We start from the raw sequence: 25299 nt of genomic DNA, 5'->3' as shown, positions 1-25299 counted from the left end.
TCCTACCTCTCTCTGCTCATCGGTGGACAGCAGTGGGGTTTCATAAGAGTAATGACTGCTGTGAAAACCCCTCCTGAGCAAAGCTGGCCCTGACACATATCCATACCTGACTATGACTATGGCAAACCCCTCTATGACCCTTGGGGACAAGAGAGGACACGGCTCCTCTTTCAAGGCTGTGCTGGGCACAATAAGTGTAAACCTGGTCCCTCTGCCTTTCCTCCTACCCCTGCTGTTCTCAGAAATAACAACTGTAGCCAGCAACACATGAGTTTATTGGATTTGGTGGGTTGGCCCTGCTGTAGTAATGTCCACACCACCAGCACTCCTTGCATTCACCTTTCCGCACGCCCTGCTCAAGCCGCGTCTGGCAGAAGCACACGTTGCCCCTCACTCCCCGTGCAACCCCAACGCCCGGCTGCAGTGACCTGCGTGCTGGAGGGTACGGGACGAGCACAGCAAGGCACAAGGAGGGAACCACTGCTGAACGTGTGCGAGGAACTCACAGCCACAGCATCGAGGCACTGGCAGCTAGAGGGAAGCCTGAAATGCCAGCCTGGGAAGCTGTGACTGGTAAGGTGGGCACCCAGCACAAGCTACTGTCCACCCATGCTGCATCTCTGATAGGAGACTGCAGACAATCTAGCAAAGGGCTGAGCAGGAAGGCTACAACAAGATCAAGAGGCACAAACCCTGCATGCCGATTCCCTCTTCCTGCCAGCGGATGGACGCTCTGTGCTTTGTCTTTCTCAGGGGACCCTCACGGGGTTCAGCTGGAAACGGTGCAGAGAAAACACTAACCATTGTGAATGCAACAAACATACAGCACTTCGAAAACTCTCAGAAAATGTGTGAAATGAGCTTTGAATGCTCAATTACTTTTTCTCCATACTTATTGCAAGCTTAAAAACTGAAAACACAGCCATTACCCAATGCAGACAAGGAATGAATAAAGATGCAACATGCTAAGTATCTTCCGTGCAGAACACAGAAATAACTGCAATACTATTCCCCTATGTATACTACATTGTCCTCACTATATGTGTGATTCAACTTGTTTGGCCTCAGACAAAATGTGCCCATTCAAATCGTGTGCAAGCATGCAGAAAGAACAAAAAGTGCTACGGAAAGAAAAGCAAAGCGAAACATAAAGTTATCATGCCTTGATCACAAGCCATTGCTTTCTCCTCTCATAGACACCTAGCTCCATTCCAGATTTTTCTTCTCTTAAAAAATACCCTCCCAAATGTTTAACTCCATAGCAACACACCTCCCCTCTTTAAACTCTGTTAAAATACATGTTAAAATAAGAGGTGGGTATTGGAAACCCTGGCAGATTTTTCTAACTAGTACAAGGTAGTCAAGGATCACTGGTGGGGACATGTCTGGCATGAGCTAGAGAATTTACCTAATGGTCATGGCTGAAAGCATGCAGGGAACAGCATGAGAAACTCCGGGAGAGGCACAGCTCACGGCTGAGAAGGATTACCCCGTCAAGGTCCTGCCTGCCCGGGCCCAGCTCTGGTCACTCAAATGGCAAGAAGTTCAGGGTCATGCCAGCTTCTGCAACGAGGATGGCCCTGGGCTGCTTGGGGAGCCCTCTGAGCAGAAATCTGAAGTACGCTTTGCACGGCACGGCACGGCACAGCACAGCTGGGCTGCAGGCAGCCAGCGCCTACACGGGAGGTCTGCCGACGCGGTTGTTATTTTGGTTACCCTAAAGCTGCCTCGACGAGTGATCTTGGGTAAGTCACCATGTAGTAAAAAAACAGGTGCACCCTGTGCCGAATGCCCTTGTGTTTTTGAGACAAAAGGCTTGTCCTCGTTTTCATGCAATTCTTAAGAAAAAAATCTGAACTTTTTAACATGTCGGAGGCAGAGTGCGAATGTGTCACAGCCTCAGTTCAGGAGCCCAGCCCTTGCCCTCTGCAGTGCTTGCAGCTCATCCTCTTACAGCCAGAAGTTCCCAGGTCTCGCACCACTGCAAGAGCCCGCAAACAAATACACCCTCATATGAGCTGTTTTAACTCAGGACTGTCCCCTTGGCTCCACCGGAGTTTCCAAGGAAGGTAAGAAATATACTCCAGAGGACTTGCAGGCATACAGATTGAAGACATCTGTGACTGTCTGCTTGTAAGGCATATATATACCTTGAATGTACACGAAGCACCTTGGGGCACTCACAACAAAGAGCAGATCACCTTTAGCTCTCACCCCTTAAAATTAATGGATGCCCCAGATAAGAATATTAATTTCTTAATGCTATGCCCTAGAACAAGCATCTAGGATCCTAGGAACAAAGAAAGCCACATCTCTACGCAGAACTTCCACAGAAAAATTAGATTTCCTTTTGCTGATCTTGACAGTACATTTTTATCTGCTTTTTAAATTTTGTGATAGATGGAGCCACACCTGCCTTAGCGTCACGTCTAGATGCTACAAAAGCAGAGTGTAATCTGTGTCCTCAAGATTTTATAGTCTACGTGAAGGCAAATAACAGATTAGAGAAGAAAACAAAGTCAGTGATTTGTCCAAGGTCACGTAGGAACTATGTGGCTTGGCTCAGATTAGAGCACACATCCTTCAGTGCTTTACCAGCTGTCTCGTTCTGTTCTTCCTCTCCCAGTATCGGAAGTAGCAAGGAGATTGGGACATGAGAAAATAGACATTTTTCTGTCTTTGATAATTTTTTTTAATAACATAAATCTGAATGTTTTTTGGATTACGGGGTGGGGGAAACCAAAAGTTGCTTCTGTATCATCACAAAAAGAAAAAGAAAAATATTTCCAGCCTGTTTCTCTACCCAGCAAAGAAAGGAGAAGTTTATGGACACAAGCATGTGCGTGTGTATGTATAAATCGAAGAGTTTCAGTTTTGATGAGACCACGCTTTCCTGGGAAAAACCTTCAAAACTTTCAAAAAAACGGACAAGTCTAAATGGCAACATCTCCACTGAAGGTTTCTCCCAAGCCCTCCCTCAACCGTGCCGAGGAGGGCAGAGGGCTGGTAGACCACTGCCGCGCGGCACGGGGTTGGCACGCACGCTAGTCGTCGGAGGAGAGCCGGACAGAGCTGCCATCCAAGCTTGTTCCTCTGAAATCAATAGCGCAGCAGCTCCCGGGTTTGCTGATGGGCAACAGGCCCTTTTGATTTTCATTGACAGCAGCTATTCATAAAATAACGTGATGCACAAGCTTCGCGAGTGTAGTGAGGTCACAATTTTTCCCTTTCCAAGTAGTGACAACAGGCACCTGCGGAAGCCCCATGAAAATGAGTCCAGAGAGGAGAAATAACAAAGCAGCGGAAATGCAAAGCACCTTATTTTAGGCCTGATTCGGGACTGTTTGCTGCCAAAGGTACTGCGCAGCCTCTGGTCCACTGCATATCCTGCTAAAATCTGGGAACGAAGCAACACTCGTGAGAATCAGACCCCTTCGCAGGGTCACGTGCAATAACCTGGCCTTCCTTAAAACCCTCTTCCCTTCCGCCCTCGGGCTGCACCGAAACCGCTCCGCTCCGCTCCGGGACGCTGCACGCCGTGCTCTGCTCTCATCTCCACCGCTTACCGCTGCTCTCCCCCTGCTTCTCACTTTCACTCCCATTGGTTTCATGTTCCCTTTGCCAGGCGGAAAAGCTTTCAAGCTTATCCAGCCCAGCAGCAGAGTTTATCCTGGTTCCACCCACTGGGACTTTCCTAGCTTCCTTCTGCACAGCGAGGGGGGGAGAAAAAAAGGCAGACAGTGGCATGCAGCAGGCACCTCGGGTAGCGCGGGGAAAGCGGTGCTCTCTTTCCCTGAGCTAGGTTTCTATTGTAGGCGGTGCATTCCTTGGGAGGGAGGGTGTGTGTGTGCGGTGCCTTCCCACACTCAAGGCAGCTCTTATTTAATGGGGGTCTCCATGCAGGGCAGAAGCCAGAAGAGATTTGGCTGGTCCCGCTCCCATTCAGGGAACAGCAGCTCCCACGTCAGGCACCGGCATGGACCGTGTGGCGGAGATAGCCCTGGAGGAAGAGGCTGCTATGACCAGCCAAGCCTCCAGGATGCACCTCACGGAGGATTTGCGGAAAATACGATGCGGCGTGTTTCTGTGCCTGCTCTCCGTGCTGGTCCTCACGCTGCCCACAGCCTATCTGCTGGCAGGAAACCTCCGAGCCCCCAGCACATGCTCCAACCAGGTAAGAGACTGCCGTTTTCTGTCCTACCACACTGCGAGGAGGAGAAAGCAGCTTCCAACATCTCAGGAGTTGGGTTTGTTTAGCTGTATTTTTCTCTAACAGGCGAGTGATTTAGGAGAACTTGAGCAACTTCCTATTAGATGTCTTCTTCCTCACACAGAGCCAATCTGCTAGGGATAAATCTTGTTTATTCTGTTTAGTCTTTTTAACTAACGGGTTTCGTTCCTCTTCTCTTTAAATTCACTAAGGTCACAGTGCAAGATACAACTTGAAAACTTTTTTTTGGCAGACTGCAGGAAACTCTTAAGAGAAATACAGTTTGGGACAGTTGCCAAGCGTGATGCTGAAATTCACATCCCTTCCTTCTCACCCTCCATCCAGACTTTATCTAGATGCAAGGATCTTCTCAGCTGTCTTTTGCTGACAGCTAAACTCACTTTGCTTCCAGCAATGAGTGTTTGCTAATGCAGCTGCTTCCAACGCTGTTCCGCTGCTGTCCTGCTCCTGCCTGCAAACAGGTGCCTGTTCCTTCTGTAGCCTTTGAATTCAGCAGGGCTGCCCCTGGTTGTAGGAAGACGTATGCATATATGCTGGAAGAAATTTTAGCTTCAGGTCTGAAATTCATTAACTAGCCTCAGTGTCCCACGTTCACTTCAAAACAGCAAAAGAAAAAGATGTTAGTAAGTTGCCTCCAAGGCAAATTTCTATCCCAGCATACATTCTCCCTGCGGATATTTCGGCTGACAGCTGTGCCTGTGCGCCCGCAGATGCGCAGAGAAGGGCTAGCCTCAGTTTGACCTCCGGTCCGCACATCTGGCGCCTTGTGCTGAAGCAGCGCTCTGCAGCAAGTATCTCACATGGCACCTGTTTATAACTTTGTGCTTAGCTGAGAAGGGGTGTGATAGTCCTGCCCAGGAGCCTAGGCTGGCTCATTTGGTGGTTATGTGCACACGTGAAAGTATACGTTACTGCCCTGTCCCTGTTATTGCTATTTAAGCCAGCTAGACTAGGTGCACAGAGCAAAAAAGCACTTCTGAGTCACACCTGCAGCGCTTTCTTTTCATATCCTTGTCCTATGACGTTCAATTCAGCTTTTTTGAGGATCTTGGAGTGATATTATAATAAAATGCTAGCCTGCTTGATAAGACTAATACATTCCTAGCTCTTGACCCTGTCTGGCAGAGTTAATGGAGAAAAGTCTACCTTTGTGAGTGGATTCAGCTTCATAAGAGAGAAGGTGCAATGCAAAGCTTTCAGATGTGCCCTAGTCTGGATGACATGAGAATGTATTTCCATGTATATGCACTGAATTATTAGCACATAGTATTGCCCCAATGATGTAACAAGGTGATGAGTTACAGCCTTTGCAAATCCCAGGGAGGAAGAAAAAATGATCACAGCTGGCCTGTTGCCATCTGTGTTTGTGCCAAGCCAAGTGGGTGGAGCACCTTGCTACAATTAAAGTGGACACTGCTTTTTCTGGATCTTTCATTCACTCTGCTGATTACGGGCTGCATCCCCAGGGCTTTTCAGCAGCAGAGCGTAGGTGGGCATTCGTGTCTTCCTGTGCAGCTTTTTTTAACCCCACAAAGAGTGTCACGGGCTGAGCAAAGGCACTCCGCCCTGCAGCTCCAACTCACTGCCGTAGACTCCTTCAGCCAACAGGGAACGTTTTGGGGGTATAAAAGCTCTTGGGAAAAGCTAGAGTCTTGTCATCTTGCATTTCCCTCTGCGTTTGAAGAGTTAGAGCTGGATTGCTAAAGGATGCCTTACTCAGAGCCTGAGCCAAGGTGACTAGGTCAAGACCAGATGCTTATGGTGGCCCTGGCCTGGGGACTGTGGATGTCCTGGGCATGCTGGGAGCAGGTAGGCAGGCACCAGTTTGCATCAGATGTGTGTTCACTTGCTGACCCTTGTAGGCAGCAAGCAGAGAGTAATGGCCGGAGTCCTCTCATTGCCCCAGGACCGAGCTCAGCCCACACATGCCAGAACACCAGCTTGCCGGCGTAATTGGGCTGGTCCTGGGAGGAGGGAGGGAACCAGCACCAGCATTTCCTGGGAGGGACTAGCGCAGCCAAGCAGTGAGAAGTGGACATAGTAAACTCCCGTGGCTGTTCCTCCTGAAGCGAGGAGGAGGAGATGGGGAGCCAGCAAAGCGTTGTGCAATAGGGGTGTGCCTCTGAGATTAGCCTGCCGGGTGAGGCAGTTTATTCATCTGTGTTTGCGTGGGCGCACGTGGTGTCACATTCTGTCTCTGAGCAGGTATAAACTCACCTTTTCCTCTAGAAATGGCCAATGCAGGACAGAGCAGGGCAAGTTATGTTGTTACAGCAACATGTGCGAATGGCTGGTTTTCTCTCGTGATACACTGTGTCTTGCGTGAATAATTCAAGTCTGGTGCTGCTTTTCTTGGACGCCTTCCAGGCTTGCTACATTGCTTCCCTTTTGGAGATAGCAGTCACTTCCTTTTGTGCTCTCAGACAGCAAAGTGAGGAAATAGGGTTCACTAGGCAAATAACTCATGCCTTAGATTATTAGCAGGAAATCTGTAAATGGCTACATTCTTCCAGAGGAAGGGCTAAGACTTCAGCGCATCCTCCCGCAGAGGGGAGCCAAGTTTCAGTCTGAGTGTGCAGATCTGCCGAGGGGAACGACACAGCAGCCAGGAGCGCATCTCTGCCTGCCTTAGCAACCCGTGCCGCTAACCCCATAAACAGACCACAGAGTCCCCACACGTGCTGGCACTTGGGCTTGCTCGCATGGCAGCACCAGACCCAGCGTAAAGGGAAATGCAATCCTAGCCCAATCCAAAGTGTTGCCTGCAAGCCTGGGCACCATGTCAGTCTTGCAATGGAGAAGGGAGCTGCTGCAGGGCTGGAAAGGCTTTAGACTCCTGGCAGCTCTGGCTGGATCTCTCTACCACATCAACGGGATCAAGCCAGAAAACTACTGAGCTCAGAAAGGGAGTGCAAGAACCATGCTCGTGTAGAGCCAGAAGCCCTAATGGCCTACTCTAACGGAAAAGAGAAGCTGAAAGGGCTTACTGATGTGTAAGGATGGATGAATGCCTGGAGAGGGGGAGTGAGTGTTTCATCTAGCCCCAGGAACGTGGGACTTCCCTCCCAAAGCCTAATGCCAGTAAAACTCCTGACTGACCATTGCTGCTTGATGAATACGGTCCTAAAAGGCAAAGAAGCCAGGGAAATCAAAATGCACCTGCCCTGGGCACATGTCCATCGGAGTCCTTGCATTGCATGCCAGGGCACAGCGGAAATGACCCGCTCGCAGTTAGTTTTCACTGCCATGAGACCAGCCGCTACCTGATATGCCTAGCCTGAGCTCCAGGTAGCACCCCTGGAGCTATCAAAATCACAGGTGTGCATACCATGGGTGTGCTACACAGACCCTGGCTGTAAAATTGTGTCTTATGACAAAAATGTGATTAAAAAAAAGTAGTGGAGCTGCTAGGAGTAGTTTTGCGTATTAATCTGTACGCCTCCGGTGCCAAGCTGCTTTTCCTGGTGCAGTTCTCTGTTGGACACCTCCAGCCCTTTCTTGAGGTGGGAGAGGCAAGGTGGGTGAACAGGAGATGTTCAGCTCTTCTCCTTTGCTTTAGCGTTATGTGGATCCAAGTGCACTGAGGCTTTTGGACGTCCTTGTTATCAAAACCATCTAGAAGTGTTTTGTGTTGGCCATTTGAGAAGTCCTATGTCCCCAAGTCAGCTCTGTGGTGGGATTTTCAAGATCACTCAGCCCTGGTTAACAGTCTCTCCACAGTAACTAAAGGGCAAATTGAAGCCTTGCTGTGAACTTTTCAGAATCATAGCTAAGCAAGAAAGGAGAATAGAGAAAAACACTAATTGTATAAATGATTTCTTTCTACTGTCTCATGCTGCTTAGCTTTGCATCACATCTTTCTTCCTGAAAACTCTTTATACACCACATCCACATCAAACATGTATAATTTCCATGCCTATTTAGAACAAATATTACTAATACCTTGCCATTACATAGCATTTTTACACACTAAAATATTTTACATTGGAGGTTTACATTTAGGAGGTCTGTATCCTTATCAAACAGTACAGTTAGGGAAAAAACATGCCTTTGCCAAGCATCAGAATGATTTCATACATCCCAGTACCCTGCTTTATCTACTGCACCATGCTGTCCTTTAGCATCTAGAAATGCAGCTAATGAAGCTGGAGTTTCCATCTTATTTCCAGTTTCCTGGAAATAAATGAATTAAGTTTGCACAGAGAGCTTCCTCCTAGTTTTCAGTCAAAAAACATTCTGGAGTTTCTGAAAAAGAAGCAAGATTCTTCTTGAGATCCTTCCTATTTTCCCATCACCGCTGCTTGTATTGCTAAGTCCGAGTTACAGAAAGTACTTAAGCACAGGTTAGCTATAAATACATAAGTTGTCCCACTGAAGTTACATGATTAACTGTAGGTTGAAGTTATGTGATTAACTATAGGTTTGTGATTGATCTGTAGCTCATTATAGTACTTATTGTCATTAAAAAATATGTAACTTGATAAATATGTAGGCAATGTCATACAGATAACAGTGTAGATAGACAAATACACTCATATGCATGTGCATCTGTCCCAGAGTGAGGGGGAGTGATGAAGAGAAATCCTCCACAGTGATCTTGAGCTTCCGACCAGAAGGACAAAGTTGCCTGGCTATGACTCTGTGACACATCAAAAATATAGTCATGTTCAGACCCCGCAAGCGGACAGGACCTCGGAGAGTCATTAGTCATAACGAAAGGCCCAGACATCTCATCCACAGTGCAACACCATTCCTCTCTGTCAGCCACACAGTGAGGCACTGTCACAGCCCCATCTCCTCTGCGAGACACTGCCTGCAGGACAGCACGTCCCTGCGGCTGGGGCAAACGTGGACAGATGGGAAGGGGAAAAAAATAGAATTTGCCCTGTTGTTTTCCTTGTCCATTTTTTCCCAATGTCCTGGAGCCATTATTTTATAACTCAAGTTATCTGCAGGATATTACAGAGCGCGCGGATGCTTGCTGTGGGACATTTAAATTTCTTTGGCTCATTGGAGCAGCTACCAGTCCCCAAACGCAGATAGTCTGACTCCATCCCAACCCCTCCTTGCCCCAGCCAGCATAAATTTTCTATTTTCTACTTTACTTGTAATGTTTGAAGTTGCATGAGACAGCCACCAGGAGATAGCCTAGTTATCTACAGGTTATTATTTCAGCCTGTGTGTTAGCTGATGCGCATCAAATCCTTAACTGAGAGTTGATCAGTGGCAGCTTATCCAATGTACAGGGAAATCCATTTAGCATAGCTGTCTACAAAACACACTGGACAACACAAGCACGTTCCTGACAGATGCTGCATGGTTGGGGTTCCCAACAGCCCAGATCCTGCAGGCTAAGCTGGCTGCGCAGCCCCGTCTACCTGCTTTCTGCAACCGGGCCGTCAGCACGGACCTGCAATTAGCTGTGCCCTGAGGAAAGCCTAAGGGATACTGTTACTTTAGTGCTCTGCACACCTAGCATAGGCCAGATCTACACTCAGCTTCATGCAGCCTAATTCCCTCAGTTAGGAGCTGTGCTGATTTTCAGCCTGAGTTAAGGGGACCGTTACCAGGCAAGGAGCCGCTGGCTGTGTCAAAGGGTGACTGAGGAAGGACCAGCCCTGGCAGGCACAAGATAGACAAACCCAGCTTTGCTTTGAGCTGCTCTACATAAACATTACTGCCTGGCTCTGCCCAGGGCCATGCGCTTCTGCTGTGCAGCTGGATGTTCACGTGGGGTTGTGTGAAGAGCGTTGTGGTGCTCAGCTCTAGGGGACAATTTAGGAAGCAAGTAAATGTAAGCCTGTCTTTGGTTAAGTGCCAGCTTGCCTTGTGGCTCAGGCCTCTGCCAGTTGCAGCCTCTAACCTGTTCAGCTCCTGTCCATCTTCCTAGAAGACTATCCAAAATTCAAGACAGACCTAAAACATAGACTTGCAGTCTGAAACAAAGGAAAGCGAGCAAGAGGCCAGCCCTGCAGCTGATACACCTCAGTAACTCTCTTCACTGGCACTGAGTGCCAGCTAAGCCTCCCCGAGCTTTCAAGCAAGAGGAATCACTCACTTCACCATGCCCTGACTTCTGTTTGCTTCTTCCTTGCACAGAGTAAGGGCCAGAGGAGACCTCTAATGCTCCAGCAGTGCTGGAGGGATGCACCATCCCAAAGGATGGCTGGTGAGGGCTATTTTATACCAGCATGTTACGCCAGACCTTCCTCAGTCATGCCAAGGGCATGTTCAGCCTCCAGTCAAGCACGGGGTTAAACACAGCAGCAACAACAGGCCCCCAGGTCCTGTCCCTTGCACCTTTTCTGAGAGGTAGGCGGTTTCAAGCCGACAGCAGGAAGTTCCTGCAAGGAAACAAAGCTCTGTTGGGGCTTGTCCTTTTACATGAAACCTTTACTCAAACATTAGCTGTTTCCTGGGATAAATCAGACAGGACTTCTCTGTGGATTTAGTGTACGTCTGGAGCCCAAGCACTGGGAGCTAACTGCTTGCAACTCTCTTCTGCAGGTCGCAGATGAGAGGGGCTCTCTGTTTCTGAAGCAGCGGGCACTGGCTACTGGTAAGTTTGTCCATCCTTTCCACCAGCCAAAACACCATCATTCACTGAGGTTTTGCAATTGCTGCCGCAGCAGCCTGCTGCAACGCACCTGAGGGCAGACACCTTCCCACCCTCCCTCCGCTCTCACCACCCAAGTTCCTCCCAAGCCACGCAGGTCAGGGCAGACCACGGGCAAAAACCTGGGCCACGAGAGTCAGGGAGACAGGATATAGCTGAGGCCATAGGTAAAGGATAAGCATTTCTGAACTGAGGAAACTGCAAAAGTGCGAATGCCAGAGAGCCTGCGCACGCCACGCTCCCATCCGAGCACGGGCGAGCTGGGCCCCCCACTTCCCTCCCTCCCCCCGCACCTTGCACTAAGACACTGCTCCAATTTGTGCTGTTGAAGTCTCATGTTCAGTGCCGCAGCAGGACTGAAAAGCTCAGTCATTTGCAAAGGCATTTTATTACCATAACTCCTGCCTATGTCAATAAACAGTCCCAGTAAATAAATCCCTGCTCAGACGTATGCGGAAACGGAAAGAGGCTACACATTTTTCCTCTGGGGAACAATCGCTCCTCACATCTGATTGATTTGAAGAGCAGTAAACATCCTTTCACACCCTTTTCTTCTTTCTCCTCTTAGGTACAGATATGCTTTCCAGTGCAGAAAAGCCAAGAGCACACCTGACAGGTAATGTTTGTTCAAAAATGAAGCATTTCCCTTGGGTTTTACAGCAGATTTTGTAATGCAGATAATCAGAGTTCACACGGGTCTAATAGGATCAGGTGTTGCAGACCACGAAACATAGGGAAAAGAAAGCTTTCAGCTTGGCTTTATTGACCATAACAGATCTACTGGGGTTTGCGTTTGCGTAAAATGGTCTACAGAAGCTGGTAGTTGAAACGTTGCTGCTTTTCCAGACTGGGTTTTTTTTCAATGAAACAAACCCTCAGACCAGCTCTTGTAACTGAGCTTAAATAAGTGCCTGGTATTTTAGTGATCTGTTGAGCTCTGCTGGAAAAATCAATGGCAAAAGCTCCAGAGAGCCCTCACACCACTGTGAATCAGGAAGAACCAGCTTTGAAGCAAAATCAAATAAGGTCAGTTTTCAGCCCTTATTTATTTATTTTTGCAAGTCCTGACTCGGTTCACACGCATCATATTCCCACAAAATAACTTCCTGTTTTTGGTGAGGACACCTCTAAACCACATCTGAGGAAGCAAGGAAAGAGTTAGGCCTAGCTGAACCTCTTTGAGCCCCTATCTACCTTATGAAGAGGAAGGCAATATCTCATAGCACTGACACGGAGGGGGGATTATCATACCTTTTTGAGGGACAGACAGCATTTGAAAGGCTGCGATCTCAGCACCTCTACCTTCAAAGTGCAGCTGGCATTACACCAAGGGTACTGTCCTGAGGCATCCCCCACCCTAGCCAGCTCCACCCTCTTGGAAAATTCAGGGATTACCAGAGAAGAGTAACAAGTGCACAGCTGGTTCCCACGTGGATGGGGTTGAGTGCTGAAGGGCTCTGACTGCTCTGAACTTCTCCTGTATAAAGCAATTTATATCTCCCAAAAATACAGCTTGCTGCAGGAACTCCTCCAAAACTGCGTTGTATTCCAGGGGAGCACTTAGTAACTTCAAGCATGCAAGAAGTTGCATAAAGCTTCATGTGAATTTACAAACAGTGCTAAACAGATCAGTGCATCTGAGCCGATTCCAAGAGCATGATTTACTCTCCCTTGTCCACAAGTTCCTTGCTAACACACATCCTAAGTCCTGTCCCCTTTTCTATGCAGGTTGTCAGTACCCCAAAACTGACCCATCCTTGCTCAAAACACATCTGTGCTTAAATGCAAGTTTGCAAGAGCAAAAGGACCAGGTCTACTAATAAAAGTCTTTTGGACTTCCACATGACAGAGAGAGACTCAGAGGTCCCAGTGCCGCTGACTCAAAAAAGCAGCCAAAGCACTGCTCTGCTGATGGGGAAATTCCCTAGGTTGCACAAAAATCCAGTTACCTCTGGGAAGCACCCAGCAGTTTGCTTCAAATTTCCTCAGGCCCTCCACTTGCAAAAGGTACTTAGCAGTCCCTCCCTCAGCAATCTCTGCAGGACAGTGTCCTCCGTGGCCTGCCATTTGGGCCCAGGCACTGTTGGCCATAGCAGGGAGCCTGATAAGGAAAAAGCTAGTGGCATTTTGAAAGGTCCCTATAACATTCTAAACATCCAAGCGTTGACTGTAGGAGTGATAGAGCTTGGTCTGACCCAGCTTGGTGCCCTGTACCCAGCAGCTTTGGTCAAGCAGAGGTGCTTAGGATGTTCCTGCTCCTTTTCTGTACAAGGGAGAATTAGGGGTCTGAGGGGACTGCCGCATAACACAGCTATCAGAGAACCTAGCTTCCACAGATTTGGCTAATCCTTTTTTGAGCCCAAGTAGATTTTTGGCCTCTATGGTACCCTGCAGCAACGAGCTCCCCAGCTTAATGATGCATCATACATCAGAAAGTACTTCCTGTTCTTTGCTTTAAACTTGTTGCATAATAATTTCTCGGGTGCTGCCTTGTTTTTCTACTCAGAAACAGTGAATGGTGCACAGAAAATGAAAAGGGAATAATTAACCTTTAGAGCTTTGTTACATGCCCCACTTCAGGCACCTTTTGGAAAGTGAAAGTAGTAGACTGATACACTCTCACCTCACAGGAAAGCTCCTCCAGATCTCTGGTTGCACCTCTCCATCCTCCTCTAGTTTTAGAAATATGTTTTGAAGATGAGAGCGGGGGAGTGAGGGGAATGAGAACTAAGTAGAGTACTTATATGAGAGTGGTCCCCCGAATTAAGCAGTACTAGAATGACTTGATGTTTTGTTCTCTGTTCCTTTATGAATAATTCTCCACATGCTCTTGGCCTTTTCAGCACACACAGAACTCATCCACACTGGCACCAAGATCTCTTCCCTGGGTGGCTATCCCCATCCTGCCCTATGCACTGCTTTACATTTATCGGTGCTGACAAGCATGCCATGCCACCATCCTCTCCCTTACTTGGCTGCAGTTCAAGTCAGGATGCAGACCAGTGCCTATTCCTCCTTGCCACCAGCCAGTTGGATGAACTCTGCTGTAGCTGGTGGCAGTACGAGGAACTCCACCAAGTATTTGCCTAGCACTTACCCTGCTGCAATAGTATCTGAGCTTTCCACAAAATCTGGGCAGAAAATCACTTTCTGGTTCCACTTCATGGTTGGATGTAGTGACCTTTTAAGGTCAGTCATGGAGCTGCCAGGGCACAGTCTTGAACAACTCCGAGATCTTTCAGCCACTGGGCATTGCAGTACGTGTTGTAAAAGAGCCTTCCTATATGGGAGATTCAGACCCGAGTCTCCTGCTCAGCCGAGGAATCTGCCCTGAGGGCTGCGTGCAGCATCGCACTCTCACACCGGTGAGGGCAGTGCATTGTAGGATCCCAGAAGTTCACCAATACACCAGAAGGACACCCAAAAGCTGCCAGGCAAAAGGATTCCCCAGCAGGGGACTAAACCAAAAAGGGATTTGGGGAAAAGAAATTTCATATGTAAGAGATGCAAAAAGTGAAATGCACATGAAAAAGCTGAAGTAACCATAGCTATTAAACTCTTGTTAAAAGCAGATTTTATTTACTTTTTAATAATAAGCATAGTATGTGTTTTTGCAGGAAGTACTGCTGCGTATATTTGTGAAGTAAATACATGACTAATACAGCTATTATTAGAAAAGGAACAATATTGGCTCAAAGGCCCTTGAATGTGCATTTTGCCTCTTGACATGTCTCTAAAACATGGAAAAAATAGTCTGAAAATAGCATCAATACGATGAGCTCTAACCTAAAAGAAAGATTATAGCTATAAAACTTAGTTGCCTAATTGTAGAGGTTATGAAATCATGCACTTCATCTGAGATACTTGTTAGTTATAAAAGAAATTGAAGAATTGAGTGCCACTGACATTTTAAATGCGTCATTGTACACAGAGAGAAGACATTTCACATGCAGATTCTCCTCAATTTTTCCCCAAACTTCCCAAAATGGAAAAGAGCCCAGGGTGTTTTTTGGAAATTTTCTAATCTTTTCTGGTCCTTTCCATGGCAAAGCAGCTTTCCCCTGCTACTACCTCATCTGTGAGAGATAATACTGCAAGTTGTGACAAACCTTACAATGGCCCAAATGCCGCTTTAGCTTTTGCCAAGACTCAGCCTAGTCCCTAGACGCCCAAGAGGTAGATGAGGGTGAAGGCAGACCACAATTCCTTTTGCTTTCTGTCATTCCTCTTTCAGGCACAGCTTCACTGGCTCAGAGCATCAGTCCTTGTAATACTTTAAATGTAGCTTGGCTTGTTATCACAATCCCTGCCATTCACCCATGCAGAAATACCCTCATGTGCTTTGACTCCTGGGGAAAGATCAGAAAGATTCAATACTTCAGCACTGCTGAGAGGCAGGCTGAGAAGAGCCGTTCTTGTGCTGTGCTGCTCAGAGAACATACTGCACTCCTAACACCTCCCTGTCTCCTTACGGATTATCGATTGTCAGAAAAGATGGGGGAAAAGGACATTGCTGGGAGCTGAGTCCATTAGTTTCTCTGAATCTCATTTCACTCAGGATAAACTTAATGGTTATTGCCAGGAGCATTTCAAAGCTGTTCCTCACCTGCATTCAGTTTCCCTCCCTGCCCACGCACACCTGCCCAAATACAGACCGAAAATCACCTCCAAATATTAACTCAAGCTCATGCAAAAGAGAAAGGTCTAGTTTCCTGGAAACCAGCTGGTTCCCTCTTTCTTGACATTTAACATTGACTTTACAAGTACCTTTTAATACATGGCAGAATCTCATGGGTTCCCCACCCTCCTTTTTTTAAATTTTTTTTTATTATTACTTCCCTGCCTCAGCTGCTGTTTTACTGCAACAGTTTTTTGTGGCAGTCACTAACGGGCACAGGAAACTCCTCTGCTCCCTTGCAGATACAATGAACAAGGGCTAGGGCTTATTCTTCTGGCCATAGTGTGAGCCAAAGTTGAAATGATGAAGGAGAGGTGAAGGGAGGAGGAGGAAAGCAGTTCCCAGGCCCCTGCTTGGATCAGACCAATGCCGAGGGCAGAATTTGAGCTCTGTAAATAATCAGTTATCCACAAGCCTGGGAAAAAGCCTGGAGGAAAGATGAGGGTAATACATGAAACCTAGTGTTTTATTCCACCAAAACATAAAAAAAAAAGTGGCAGTCTAGCTGGGTTTGAATATAATGTGTTGTTCTGGGAATTGGAAGCACAGCAGGGTCTTCTGGGTTTTTGGTGAAATGAAAGGACAGCAGTAAACCAAAAGCAATTCCAGAGCAAGAGATTTCATTAGGCACACATGGAACCAAGAGTTTGAGGCAAAGGCTTACGAACCCTGTCTCCATCCTTCAGAAGCAGCTTAGCAGGGAGAAAAGTTCAAATGTCTCAGTGTCCAGTGATAGTCTGGGATGACTGACTGACTTTCCTCCTGGTCACTGTGAAACTTCAGCAAGCACAGTAGTGTTTATTACTCTGTTAGCACTACACTGACACAGTTACAATCCATCTCCAGTGAAGAATATGTTGCTCCAGTGACTTTTATTAGTCCTCAACAATTAGGTACAGACACGAACCCAATTGCGCAAGTGTCCCAGTGATGGTTTCACTTAAGGTTAAGGTTTATACTCTGTAAATAGCTAAGATAGCATCCCAGACCTGCAGGGTAAAGTCACATAGTACCGTGAGACTTGGCCATTAGAAAATATGATTTCAGCCAACCTGCACCGGCCAAGGTCTGCTAAAAGCACCCCAAGATTTTGGCTCCTGATTACTATGGTGGCCCAGAGCCTCCTCCCTCTAACAATAGTTCCCTTTATGTGACTTTGCCTAGGCCAGTTATTGCTTGACAGTCCAGCCTGCAGCCAACTCTGCTGCAGTTTTCTGCCTGTAATACAGGAATATTTCTCTCCTAGCATTTTGATTGCCTTGCTATTTAACTTGCTTGCCCTTTGGAGCAGAGATAAGCTCTCGGAGCACATGCTTATGTACAGCCAGCACTGTCTCCCTGGCCAGAGCCAACTAACTGATCTCCTCTCCTCTTGTCTGCAGTGAAAAAACAAGACTTTGCCAACACCGTGGGAAACCAGCTGCCGATCCTCCAGTGGGAAGACAAGCGCGGCTTGGCCTTTACCAAGAACAACCTGAGTTATTTCAGCAACACACTGGTGATACCTGTGTCTGGGGACTACTATGTCTATGCTCAGGTCACTTTCCGAGGGCCCATTGAAAGTTCCAGTAAAACAAATTCTGTTACTGAGATCATCACCAAAGTCACTGACAGTTACCCCGAGCCCACCCAGCTGCTGACTGGCACCAAGACCCTCACTGAAAAAGGGAACAGCTGGTTCCAGCCTATTTATCTAGGCGCTGTGGTTTCCCTAGAAGCAGGGGACAAGCTAATGGTCAACGTCAGCGACATCAAGCTGGTTGATTACACTAAAGAGCACAAAACTTTCTTTGGTGCTTTTTTACTGTAGGGCTCTGGCAGCAGCTGGCAGGGGCTTCCCTCCTGGGTCCCAACGTCACTTGGTGAACCTCGACTCTGAGCATGCCTCGGGGTGCTGCTCTGTGCTCTTAACCTTCTGCATTGTCCCTCACCTGCAGCCCAGCACCCCTGCATCCTTCAGTTAAGGGGCAGGGAAAGCTGAAGCTGCAGGCTGAATTGGAGCGAGCCCAAAAGCCCCAGAAAAATTGAAGTCGGGGGAAGGAAAATATATTTGCAGATAAAAACTGAGAGCTCTCTGAAATTTTGTAAACTGGGGAGGAACAGTTTACATTTGTGGGGTAGGAATATTGAGTAGGAATATTGATCTTGAATAATACAGCTGAGCTATATCAGTAGTTACACTGCCAATAAGCCATTTCCTCACCTCAGAAAAGTATTTTAAACTTTCCCCAGCATTTCCAGTATAATTTTACATGACCTTTCTTCAGATTCTGTGTACTAAAAGGTAATTACTTTTCATCATTTCCTTATGAATAGACTTTGCACTAATATAAAGCCCAGTTTAATCATTAACTGCCTAATTAATCCCTTCCAACTTCCCTGTAAAGTAGATTCAAATTATACCTTGTGGTTTGCAGAAGCTACCTGAAATTTTTTTCCAGGAAATTGTTTACAGTTTAAGTCAACGTACAGCCCCAAACCTTTATGTAGAATTTTTAGGAAACACGCAGAAACACTTTTTGTTTCAGCACAACAATAGATGTCTCTCTCAAATCCTAACATTGGGAAACATAAAAAGCAAGGAGAGTGAAGAATCTGGCAAAATTTTTCGAAAGTTTTAAGGCAGCTACTGAAATTTTAAGAGAAGTCTCTGCAATATTTTGCTTTCCATTCTGTGGAACGCAAAGCAAGTGCAGTTAAGGAAACCACTTTCTTGGTGCCCTCCGTGCAACCACTGTCAATGCTACAGCAGTCCCCTAAAGACAAAGGGCTCCCCAGCCTTTCCCAGGGTGAAGGCTGGCAACCAGCCAGCCCCTCCACAAGGTCAGAAGATCCAAAGGCAAGACCATGGCATGCCCCAGCCAGGCGCAGAGCTCAGGAATGCTTCGCTTCCCATCTTGCACTTCCTTACTTTCATAGACCTTACGGTGTCCCAGGGAAATTCCCCAGCTTTCCTTCTCTTCCCACAATAAATAAATCACTGGCAATGACTCAAGTCATGTTCTAATACATTCAAGCTTTACACTCCTAAGTTCTAGGAGGTCTCAAGCTCTCACACTTGAGCGCTTCCCAACCTGCCCATCTGCAGGATCTGGCCAATGGCCAAGCTTGTCCCTCCGCAGCTCTTTGCTTCCTGCCTTGCCTCACGGTACTACTGCTGCTCTCTGCTCTGCGGCCAGAAGTCACAGCAAGGCTTGATTGACAGCTTAACATTTTCATTCAGAGCCATGGTGGTACCAAAAGCTGTTAGTGTCAGAGAGGCACTGAGGTTGGGGAGGACGTAGGACTGGGCATGGGGAGTTGTAGCTGAAGAGGTCACATAGACAGAGAAATTCTCCACAGGAAACAACCCCCCCCCCCCAGAAGGCAGAGAGGCCAGGCTGTTCCCTCCACAGCACGCCTTTCCTAGCAGGAGACTATATATTACAAAAAGATCTGTCTGAGTGGACAAGAAAAAGTCACTAGCACAACTAGAGCATACAGCACAGGGAAAGGCCAAGGCAGACTGGGGACATGGGAGCCAAGGAGCAGAGGGAGGTGGAAGAGCCAGGCAGCACCACGATCCCTGCATCTTCACAGTGGGGTGTAAGCACCTTTGTGCTGACAACGTGACTGTTCCTCAACCTAGCAGACCTGTTGGGTAGTAAACTATCTCGGAAAAGCAGGCTGTCTGACCATACTTCCCTGCTCCTCAGTGCCTAGGTCCCATAGTAGGTCTCAGTCAACCTTTGCTGTTGCCTACACCGAGATAGCACTAAACATGCCACAAAAGCTAGGATATTTCCATCTTGCCCTGCACTTCTTTCCTCAGTGGGCATCTTCCTTGCTTCCAGCTCCTCCTTTCAAGTCTAGTCCTTGGGTGCTGGTCCACTGTGCAACACTGCTGAACTAGGAAACCTGGACAACACCTCTGCATTGACACCCTGTTATAGTTTAGCATCTCATTCTTTGACTTGTCCTTCATTTTCTCCCCACCAGCATCTCAGCAGTCCTCCTGGTCCATTTCTCCCAGACACCTTCCTGCCTTCTTCTCCCCTCTCCATTAGCTATAAGGACACCTCTTTGTCCAATTATGCAATCACCTACAGCAACTTCTCTCTTAAAATCATCTTGCATCACAGAGAACAGCACCTGAAAACAGATTAGGGAAGCAGAAAGTAGAGGCAATGTTACTGCTGGTACGCGCAAACACTTTTGGCCAGAACGTCCTACTATTTATTAGCTAGATTCACTTTCATCTTTAAGTCCTCATTCATGTGTTTCCTCCATCTCTTCAGGCTTTTCTTTTAAGCAGAATCAGGTTCTTTGGGACAGAAATAGTTATTCCCGAAGTATCCATCCAGCACCTAGCACACAGTGGCCTGGTCTTGTTGCTCCTCTGAAAGGGTGATCTTGTCAGAGGGAGGACTCGCTCATCCCCTCGGCTGGGCCATTTCTGCTACTCAGAAACCACAGCTGTTCCCTTCTGCCATTGTAAAGTCTAGTGAAATCCTGCTCTTGACCGTTCAAGATGGGGATTATTCTTTGAGAAACTCTAAGGCTTTCTGTATTCCACCATATTTCCAAAAGCGTTCCCTCAGCACCCCATGTTCCGAGTCCTGAGATTCTGATCCCTTAGTTACGTGCCCATAATAGGGTCTGAACTCATGAAAACATGAAATTAGCGGCTAGCTAGTTTTGTCTCGCAGCTTGCCACAGTCTTTCGGTGCCTGGCACACCACACAACATGACAGAGCTCATACAGGGAAAACCTACAAGTGACCTGTCCAGGACAGGTGATTCTCAGCAATTAGGTAGGAAAGCTTCTATGAAGTGTTATATACGATGAATTTGATTTATTCTTGGAGAAAGTTGGAGTGCAAATTCTAGCTGTCCCAAGACAGTTACAGAAATTCAGAAATCTTTTTGTTTATACAATGAGATGATGTAGCATTCTTCTGAGGCCATAATGCAGTCCTTATAGGTCTATAGAGCAGATTTCCATAAAATCTATTCTTGAGTCATCATGACAATGCCTAGTGCACTGAATCATGGAAAAACGAGTTCTGGGAGAGAGGAGTGGTGCACGCAGTATTTGGCATATAATAAGAGTCCTATGGTATGTATGTATACACACACAAAAACATACATATATACCTGTATATATTCTGTTCAAGTCCTAGGAATCCCCAGAGCAATAATGAGCTTTTTCTATCACAAGGCATATAATTTGTGTCCACTTTACACTGATGATAAATCTCACAGCCAGAATCTGCCTGCTGTGGCTCGGTAACAGCTGTCACTCTCCTGTCCCATTCTCCATAGCACAAACAACTATTTATTTTAGTCCGTTTAGATCAAGTTTTCATATCTTGTTGCACAAACCAGCTTCTAGCACATTTAGCACACTAGCATATTGTATATAGCAGAAAGTAGTATTTCTGGCATTACTTGTTTTAAAGTGGTGCTGGCATATTAACCCACACCCCTACCCTGGTGGAAATTCTCTTTTCCCCCTCAGTGCTGATAATATTTCTGTAACAGTGACAACGAACGGCAGATTTATAAGAAACACATAGGGGCTGATTCTGACCCCAGTGAAAATCAGATTCCTCCACAGAAGTCAGTGGCACAAAGTCAGAGTAAAGCTAGTTAAGTAAGACAGAGGTGCGACTCAAAGGGGAACATGTCAAGTAGCCTAAACCCAAGCTTGTCATATTTTTCCAAAACTAAATATGGACAGAAGGGTTCCCAGAAATTCATCACATTCTTTGAATTAGAAAATATTCTTAATGTAAATCATTTCTGGAGATGTGAAAATGCCTATGCATCAGCATTTTCAAATGAAAGCTAGCATGATGAAATCTGTCCATGCAAACAAGTGACCTTGACCTTCCAGTCTGTGGTCAAACTGATTTTTTTTTTTTTTTTTTTTTTTTGTTTGGGTGGATGTGAAACTAAAACACTTTTAAGGAGAAAATCCAAACTGGGAGGAAAGGGTCAAATAGGCAGCTCCTGCTAAATGAACTAATAATAATTAAATGATTTGAGGTTGACCCTTATGTCTTCTAGGGGAAAAAAATAGCACTTTTCACAACACAAACTTCAGAAGAGAAAAACATTTTTTAATACAAAATCTGATCAAAATTTTAGTTTTTTAGTAATTTTCTTCCTTCTTCTTCATCCCCATAAACACTAACTATAACCCAAATTGTTAAAAAGGTTCACTTACCCACCCCCTTCCCCTTCCTTTCAAAACCAAGTTTTGGCAAATAAAAATTAACTCACTCTCTGTGTATAGATATGTAAACATATTTAAATCACTCATCTACAAATAATTACAGCTCCAGTCTTGCCAACATATACTTGTGCTATATTTAACCTAAAGCATGTGGCTATAGGGGTGTCATTGTAAAAAAAAAAAAAAAAAAAAAAAAAAAAAAAGAAAAGAAAAAAAAGAAAAAAGAAAAAAGTGTGGGTCAACTTTCCTATTCGGTGTATGTGAGGACTCAAATCTTCTTTGCTCAAGCTGAAAGCAGATAAAGTATCTTTTACCTGTGTTTACCCTTGACTACACCATTATAGAAGTAACCCTCCAAACGAAGGAGGGCTCGTCTGTACCACGCTCAGCATATGCATGTTAGTCTAGAGGTGGAAAGCAAAAGGGCAGGTTCTGGAGCAAAACATATCCCGAATGGTGAAGAGAAAAATTAAGCTGTTGAGGTGATTTCAGACATAATTGTTCAGGGAATATTAGGTTGAGCAGATCCCCAGTATGAAGGGACACTACCTGGCTACACAGAACTGCCAGCACAGACCAGATTAAGGGATTCTCTTGTGATTTTCAATGGTATTCTCACCAACACAGTTAAACTGCATTCAAGAAATTTCATTTTTCACCTCTGCATGGTATAACTGACCATTCTGTGTTTCATTTTATTAATCTCCTGAGTGGCCAATCATTTCAGATGAGAAATGAGGAGAAAATTCATTCTTTAGAAGAATCAAACAATGTCAAGAATTTTTGCCCAGATCTGGGTATTAGACACCAGTATAGCATTTTGCTATTGTTATGTATTTTCATATAAGTGATTGTATGTTGTCTTGTGCTTCTGTACTGATGTGCATCTTTACCATTAGAACTGACTTAGCTTCTTGTTTCCAAGTTTTATGATAATAAAAATGCAAGTTAATGCAAGTATCTCTGATGCTGGTCCCCTTCTGAAAGCACTAACCAAATCACCCCAATAAGAGCGATCATCTAATGCAGCCAGACAATGTTAACATTTAAGAAACCTATTTTGCTTTGTGCTAACGAGCAGATGACCCTTTCTTCATGCAGTTAGAAACAAAAGCAGATGCCCCACCAGAGTGAAGTCGGATTCAGACTTTCTTCCTTGCCCTGGGGGTTTCCATAGAGACTTGTTTCAAACGACAAAAAGCAAGGACTGAGAAATTTTTTTTCCTCTCCCAGTCCTCTCCCCTTTGCAGTGTGGAGAACAGCTGGTTTCTTTTATTTTTATTCTTTTACTTTTTGTTATTTCTTAGTCTGTTTTGAAAAAGAAACTCTCGGGGGAAAGCAGTGCTCATCAGAAACTGCATCCTAGTTGCACTCCCAGTCCGCCGAGGCCGGGATGGATACATCTCACTTGGCACACAAGGCAGAGGCAAACCAGGCCATTCAAGCCACCTTTGAACACTGTCACCTGGCCAAAAAGCCATGTTTGCCCTATCCACAGCCTTACAGAAAAGCACCCTGGCCACTGGGAGCTTGTGCTCCCAATTTCTTAGCTCCTGGCTACCAGGCACAACCAGATTAGGAAATATTGACCTTTCCTTAGGCTTTCAACAAAATAGCATCCATTAGATTTGTATTTCTTATCCCAAGTAATGTTATCTTTGCCTCAGAAAGTCCTCTAGCTCCAAGAATGCAAAAAAACTTTCTTTCCGCTAGCAAAACCAAAAAATTCTCCCAGTAGGCATATTATTTTAGGTTTCCACAATTTTTGTCATTTTGCTGGCTTTGAACTAAGGGTGTAATTCTGAAATTGATCCAGAAGAGATTTCTGGTTAAGAACCCTATGCTCTGGCTGAAAGAAGGGGATTTTTTTCCTGCTTAGGAGCTCTAACAGAGGAAATGTATTTGTCCTGGCTTTCATCCATTCTCACATGCTTGAGATGTTTTGCTAGCTTGTGGGTGGCTGCATCAGTAGAACAGCCAGGAGCTAATCAGAGTGTAGGGATTAGACCACTTTCTTCTATATTACACCTGCACCTAAAAGGTTTGTTAATCCAATAGTTACCTCAAGAATAGCAAATGCAAATTATTTTCTTAATTCTCTGCTTTAGCTCAAGCCAAGCTGAAACCCCTTGTTTTATTGCTGTATTACTCTCTCCCTTACCCATATGGAATAAAACCCGAGTTAACATCCTCTTTGTGGTCTAAATACATTGACACACACACAGTCCCTCCACACAAGCATTGTATTTCATTTTGCCCATCATACAGAAGTTGTGTCTATCTTAAAAAATTTCTAGAGGCTGCCTCTCTATTGAGTGGAGAAAGATGGACATTTCCAAAAGGCTGTATGTTTTAGGGAAGGTGGGGATATTTGAGATGCTGCTCTTCCAGAGCTATACAGAGATGGATTAAGATTAGATACACAATATTTTGCTAACTAAATGCCAGTAAAGATAATTGTAGCATTCAGTGAAGGACACCTGTCTTCAACAGTTACTGACCAGCACTGCACACATTTTCTGAGAGCTTTGATAAAGTTATCCAGCTCCTGTCTGGGCAGAATATCCATAGTGCTTAGTACTGATATACATATATTTATATATATGTATTCTACAGAATTCACCCCACAGAGCATGAGACTCCCCACACCAGTTTAGTTTTCTTAGGTCTTGTCTGTTGGCCAAGATGCTCAATCACAGCTGGATCTGTTGTTCTGCAGGACTGTTCTTGCAGGAAGACTCCTTTTCTAAGAGCTGTGGACAAGGCCAATATCACACTTAATGTTTGCTTTTCACAGCAGAGCATGGAGTTCACTCCTGCAGGGCACAGAGACTTTCCATCTTCTTAGTAGTCTCCTAAGCAACTTGCAGAATGGAGCACAAATTAAGATGAATTGGAAGTGATGCACACGCAGGGGACTGGTGCAGGCTATAAGAATTTGAGCCACTGAACAGGCAGCCAAATGAGAGTGACTTTTTCTAAAGCATTCAGCATGTCAGATTTTCAAAGGAAGTTATGACTCCATTGCTTGGTTTCTTTTGAAGACCTGGCAGCAAAACTAGGTACAAGTCTCTTAAAAAGTGCAAGTAGGAGCCAAGTCCATCAATGGCGACAGTTTTAAATTCATTGTCTTGTAAACATTACTGCTAAGCCCTGTAAATTAGCAGGAAAGGCATTGCCTACAAAGTTGTATCTCAGTTCATTATGCATTGTAAGTCTGGAACATCTGGATTTTTTGCTGAATTATGAACTAAACTAGTTTTCCAGATGCTCTTATTTTTGCACAAATCAAGCTATGCTTTCATTGAAGAGTTTTATGTTAAAACATCAGGAAGGCCACTGAAAGTGTTTGCTGCATATTTATTGACACTATGTATAAATATCTTAATTTTATGTAAAAAAAGTAAAAAAGGAGTGAACTTTAGATTTATTGTATTAGCTGTTTCTTTTAGTAGATGGCTTTAATGCCTTCTGACAATAAAGTTTATAAACAGTTCTTAAAAACCTGCTTTGTCTCAAGGCAAAAAAAGTAAAACCATTTTGATTCATCTTGA

The 25299-nt window shown here is 45.5% G+C and overlaps 1 protein-coding gene across 1 annotated transcript; it reads left to right on the top strand.

The window, feature by feature from the left end:
• Nucleotides 1–3467: 3467 nt before the first annotated feature.
• On the top strand, nt 3468–25299 carry TNFSF15 (TNF superfamily member 15). Its single transcript, XM_026113863.2, has 4 exons — nt 3468–4174; nt 10739–10790; nt 11416–11463; nt 16908–25299. The coding sequence occupies exons 1-4, from the start codon at nt 3977–3979 to the stop codon at nt 17333–17335; spliced, it is 726 nt and encodes a 241-aa protein (XP_025969648.2). The 5' UTR covers nt 3468–3976; the 3' UTR covers nt 17336–25299.

This window comes from Dromaius novaehollandiae, chromosome 20, assembly GCF_036370855.1.
Source record: "Dromaius novaehollandiae isolate bDroNov1 chromosome 20, bDroNov1.hap1, whole genome shotgun sequence".
In the NCBI taxonomy this organism is placed as follows: Eukaryota; Metazoa; Chordata; class Aves; order Casuariiformes; family Dromaiidae; genus Dromaius; species Dromaius novaehollandiae.
The sequence above is the reverse complement of the archived record's forward strand: the minus strand, read 5'-3'. Positions and strand labels throughout refer to the sequence as shown.

Excerpts from the sequence above, each read along its gene's own strand:
- TNFSF15 (XM_026113863.2), top strand. The coding sequence starts at position 3,977 with ATGGACCGTGTGGCGGAGATAGCCCTGGAGGAAGAGGCTGCTATGACC. Across the intron at positions 4,175-10,738 it reads CCAGCACATGCTCCAACCAG|GTCGCAGATGAGAGGGGCTC; the intron begins GTAAGAGACTGC and ends TCTCTTCTGCAG. Across the intron at positions 11,464-16,907 it reads GCCAAGAGCACACCTGACAG|TGAAAAAACAAGACTTTGCC; the intron begins GTAATGTTTGTT and ends TCTTGTCTGCAG.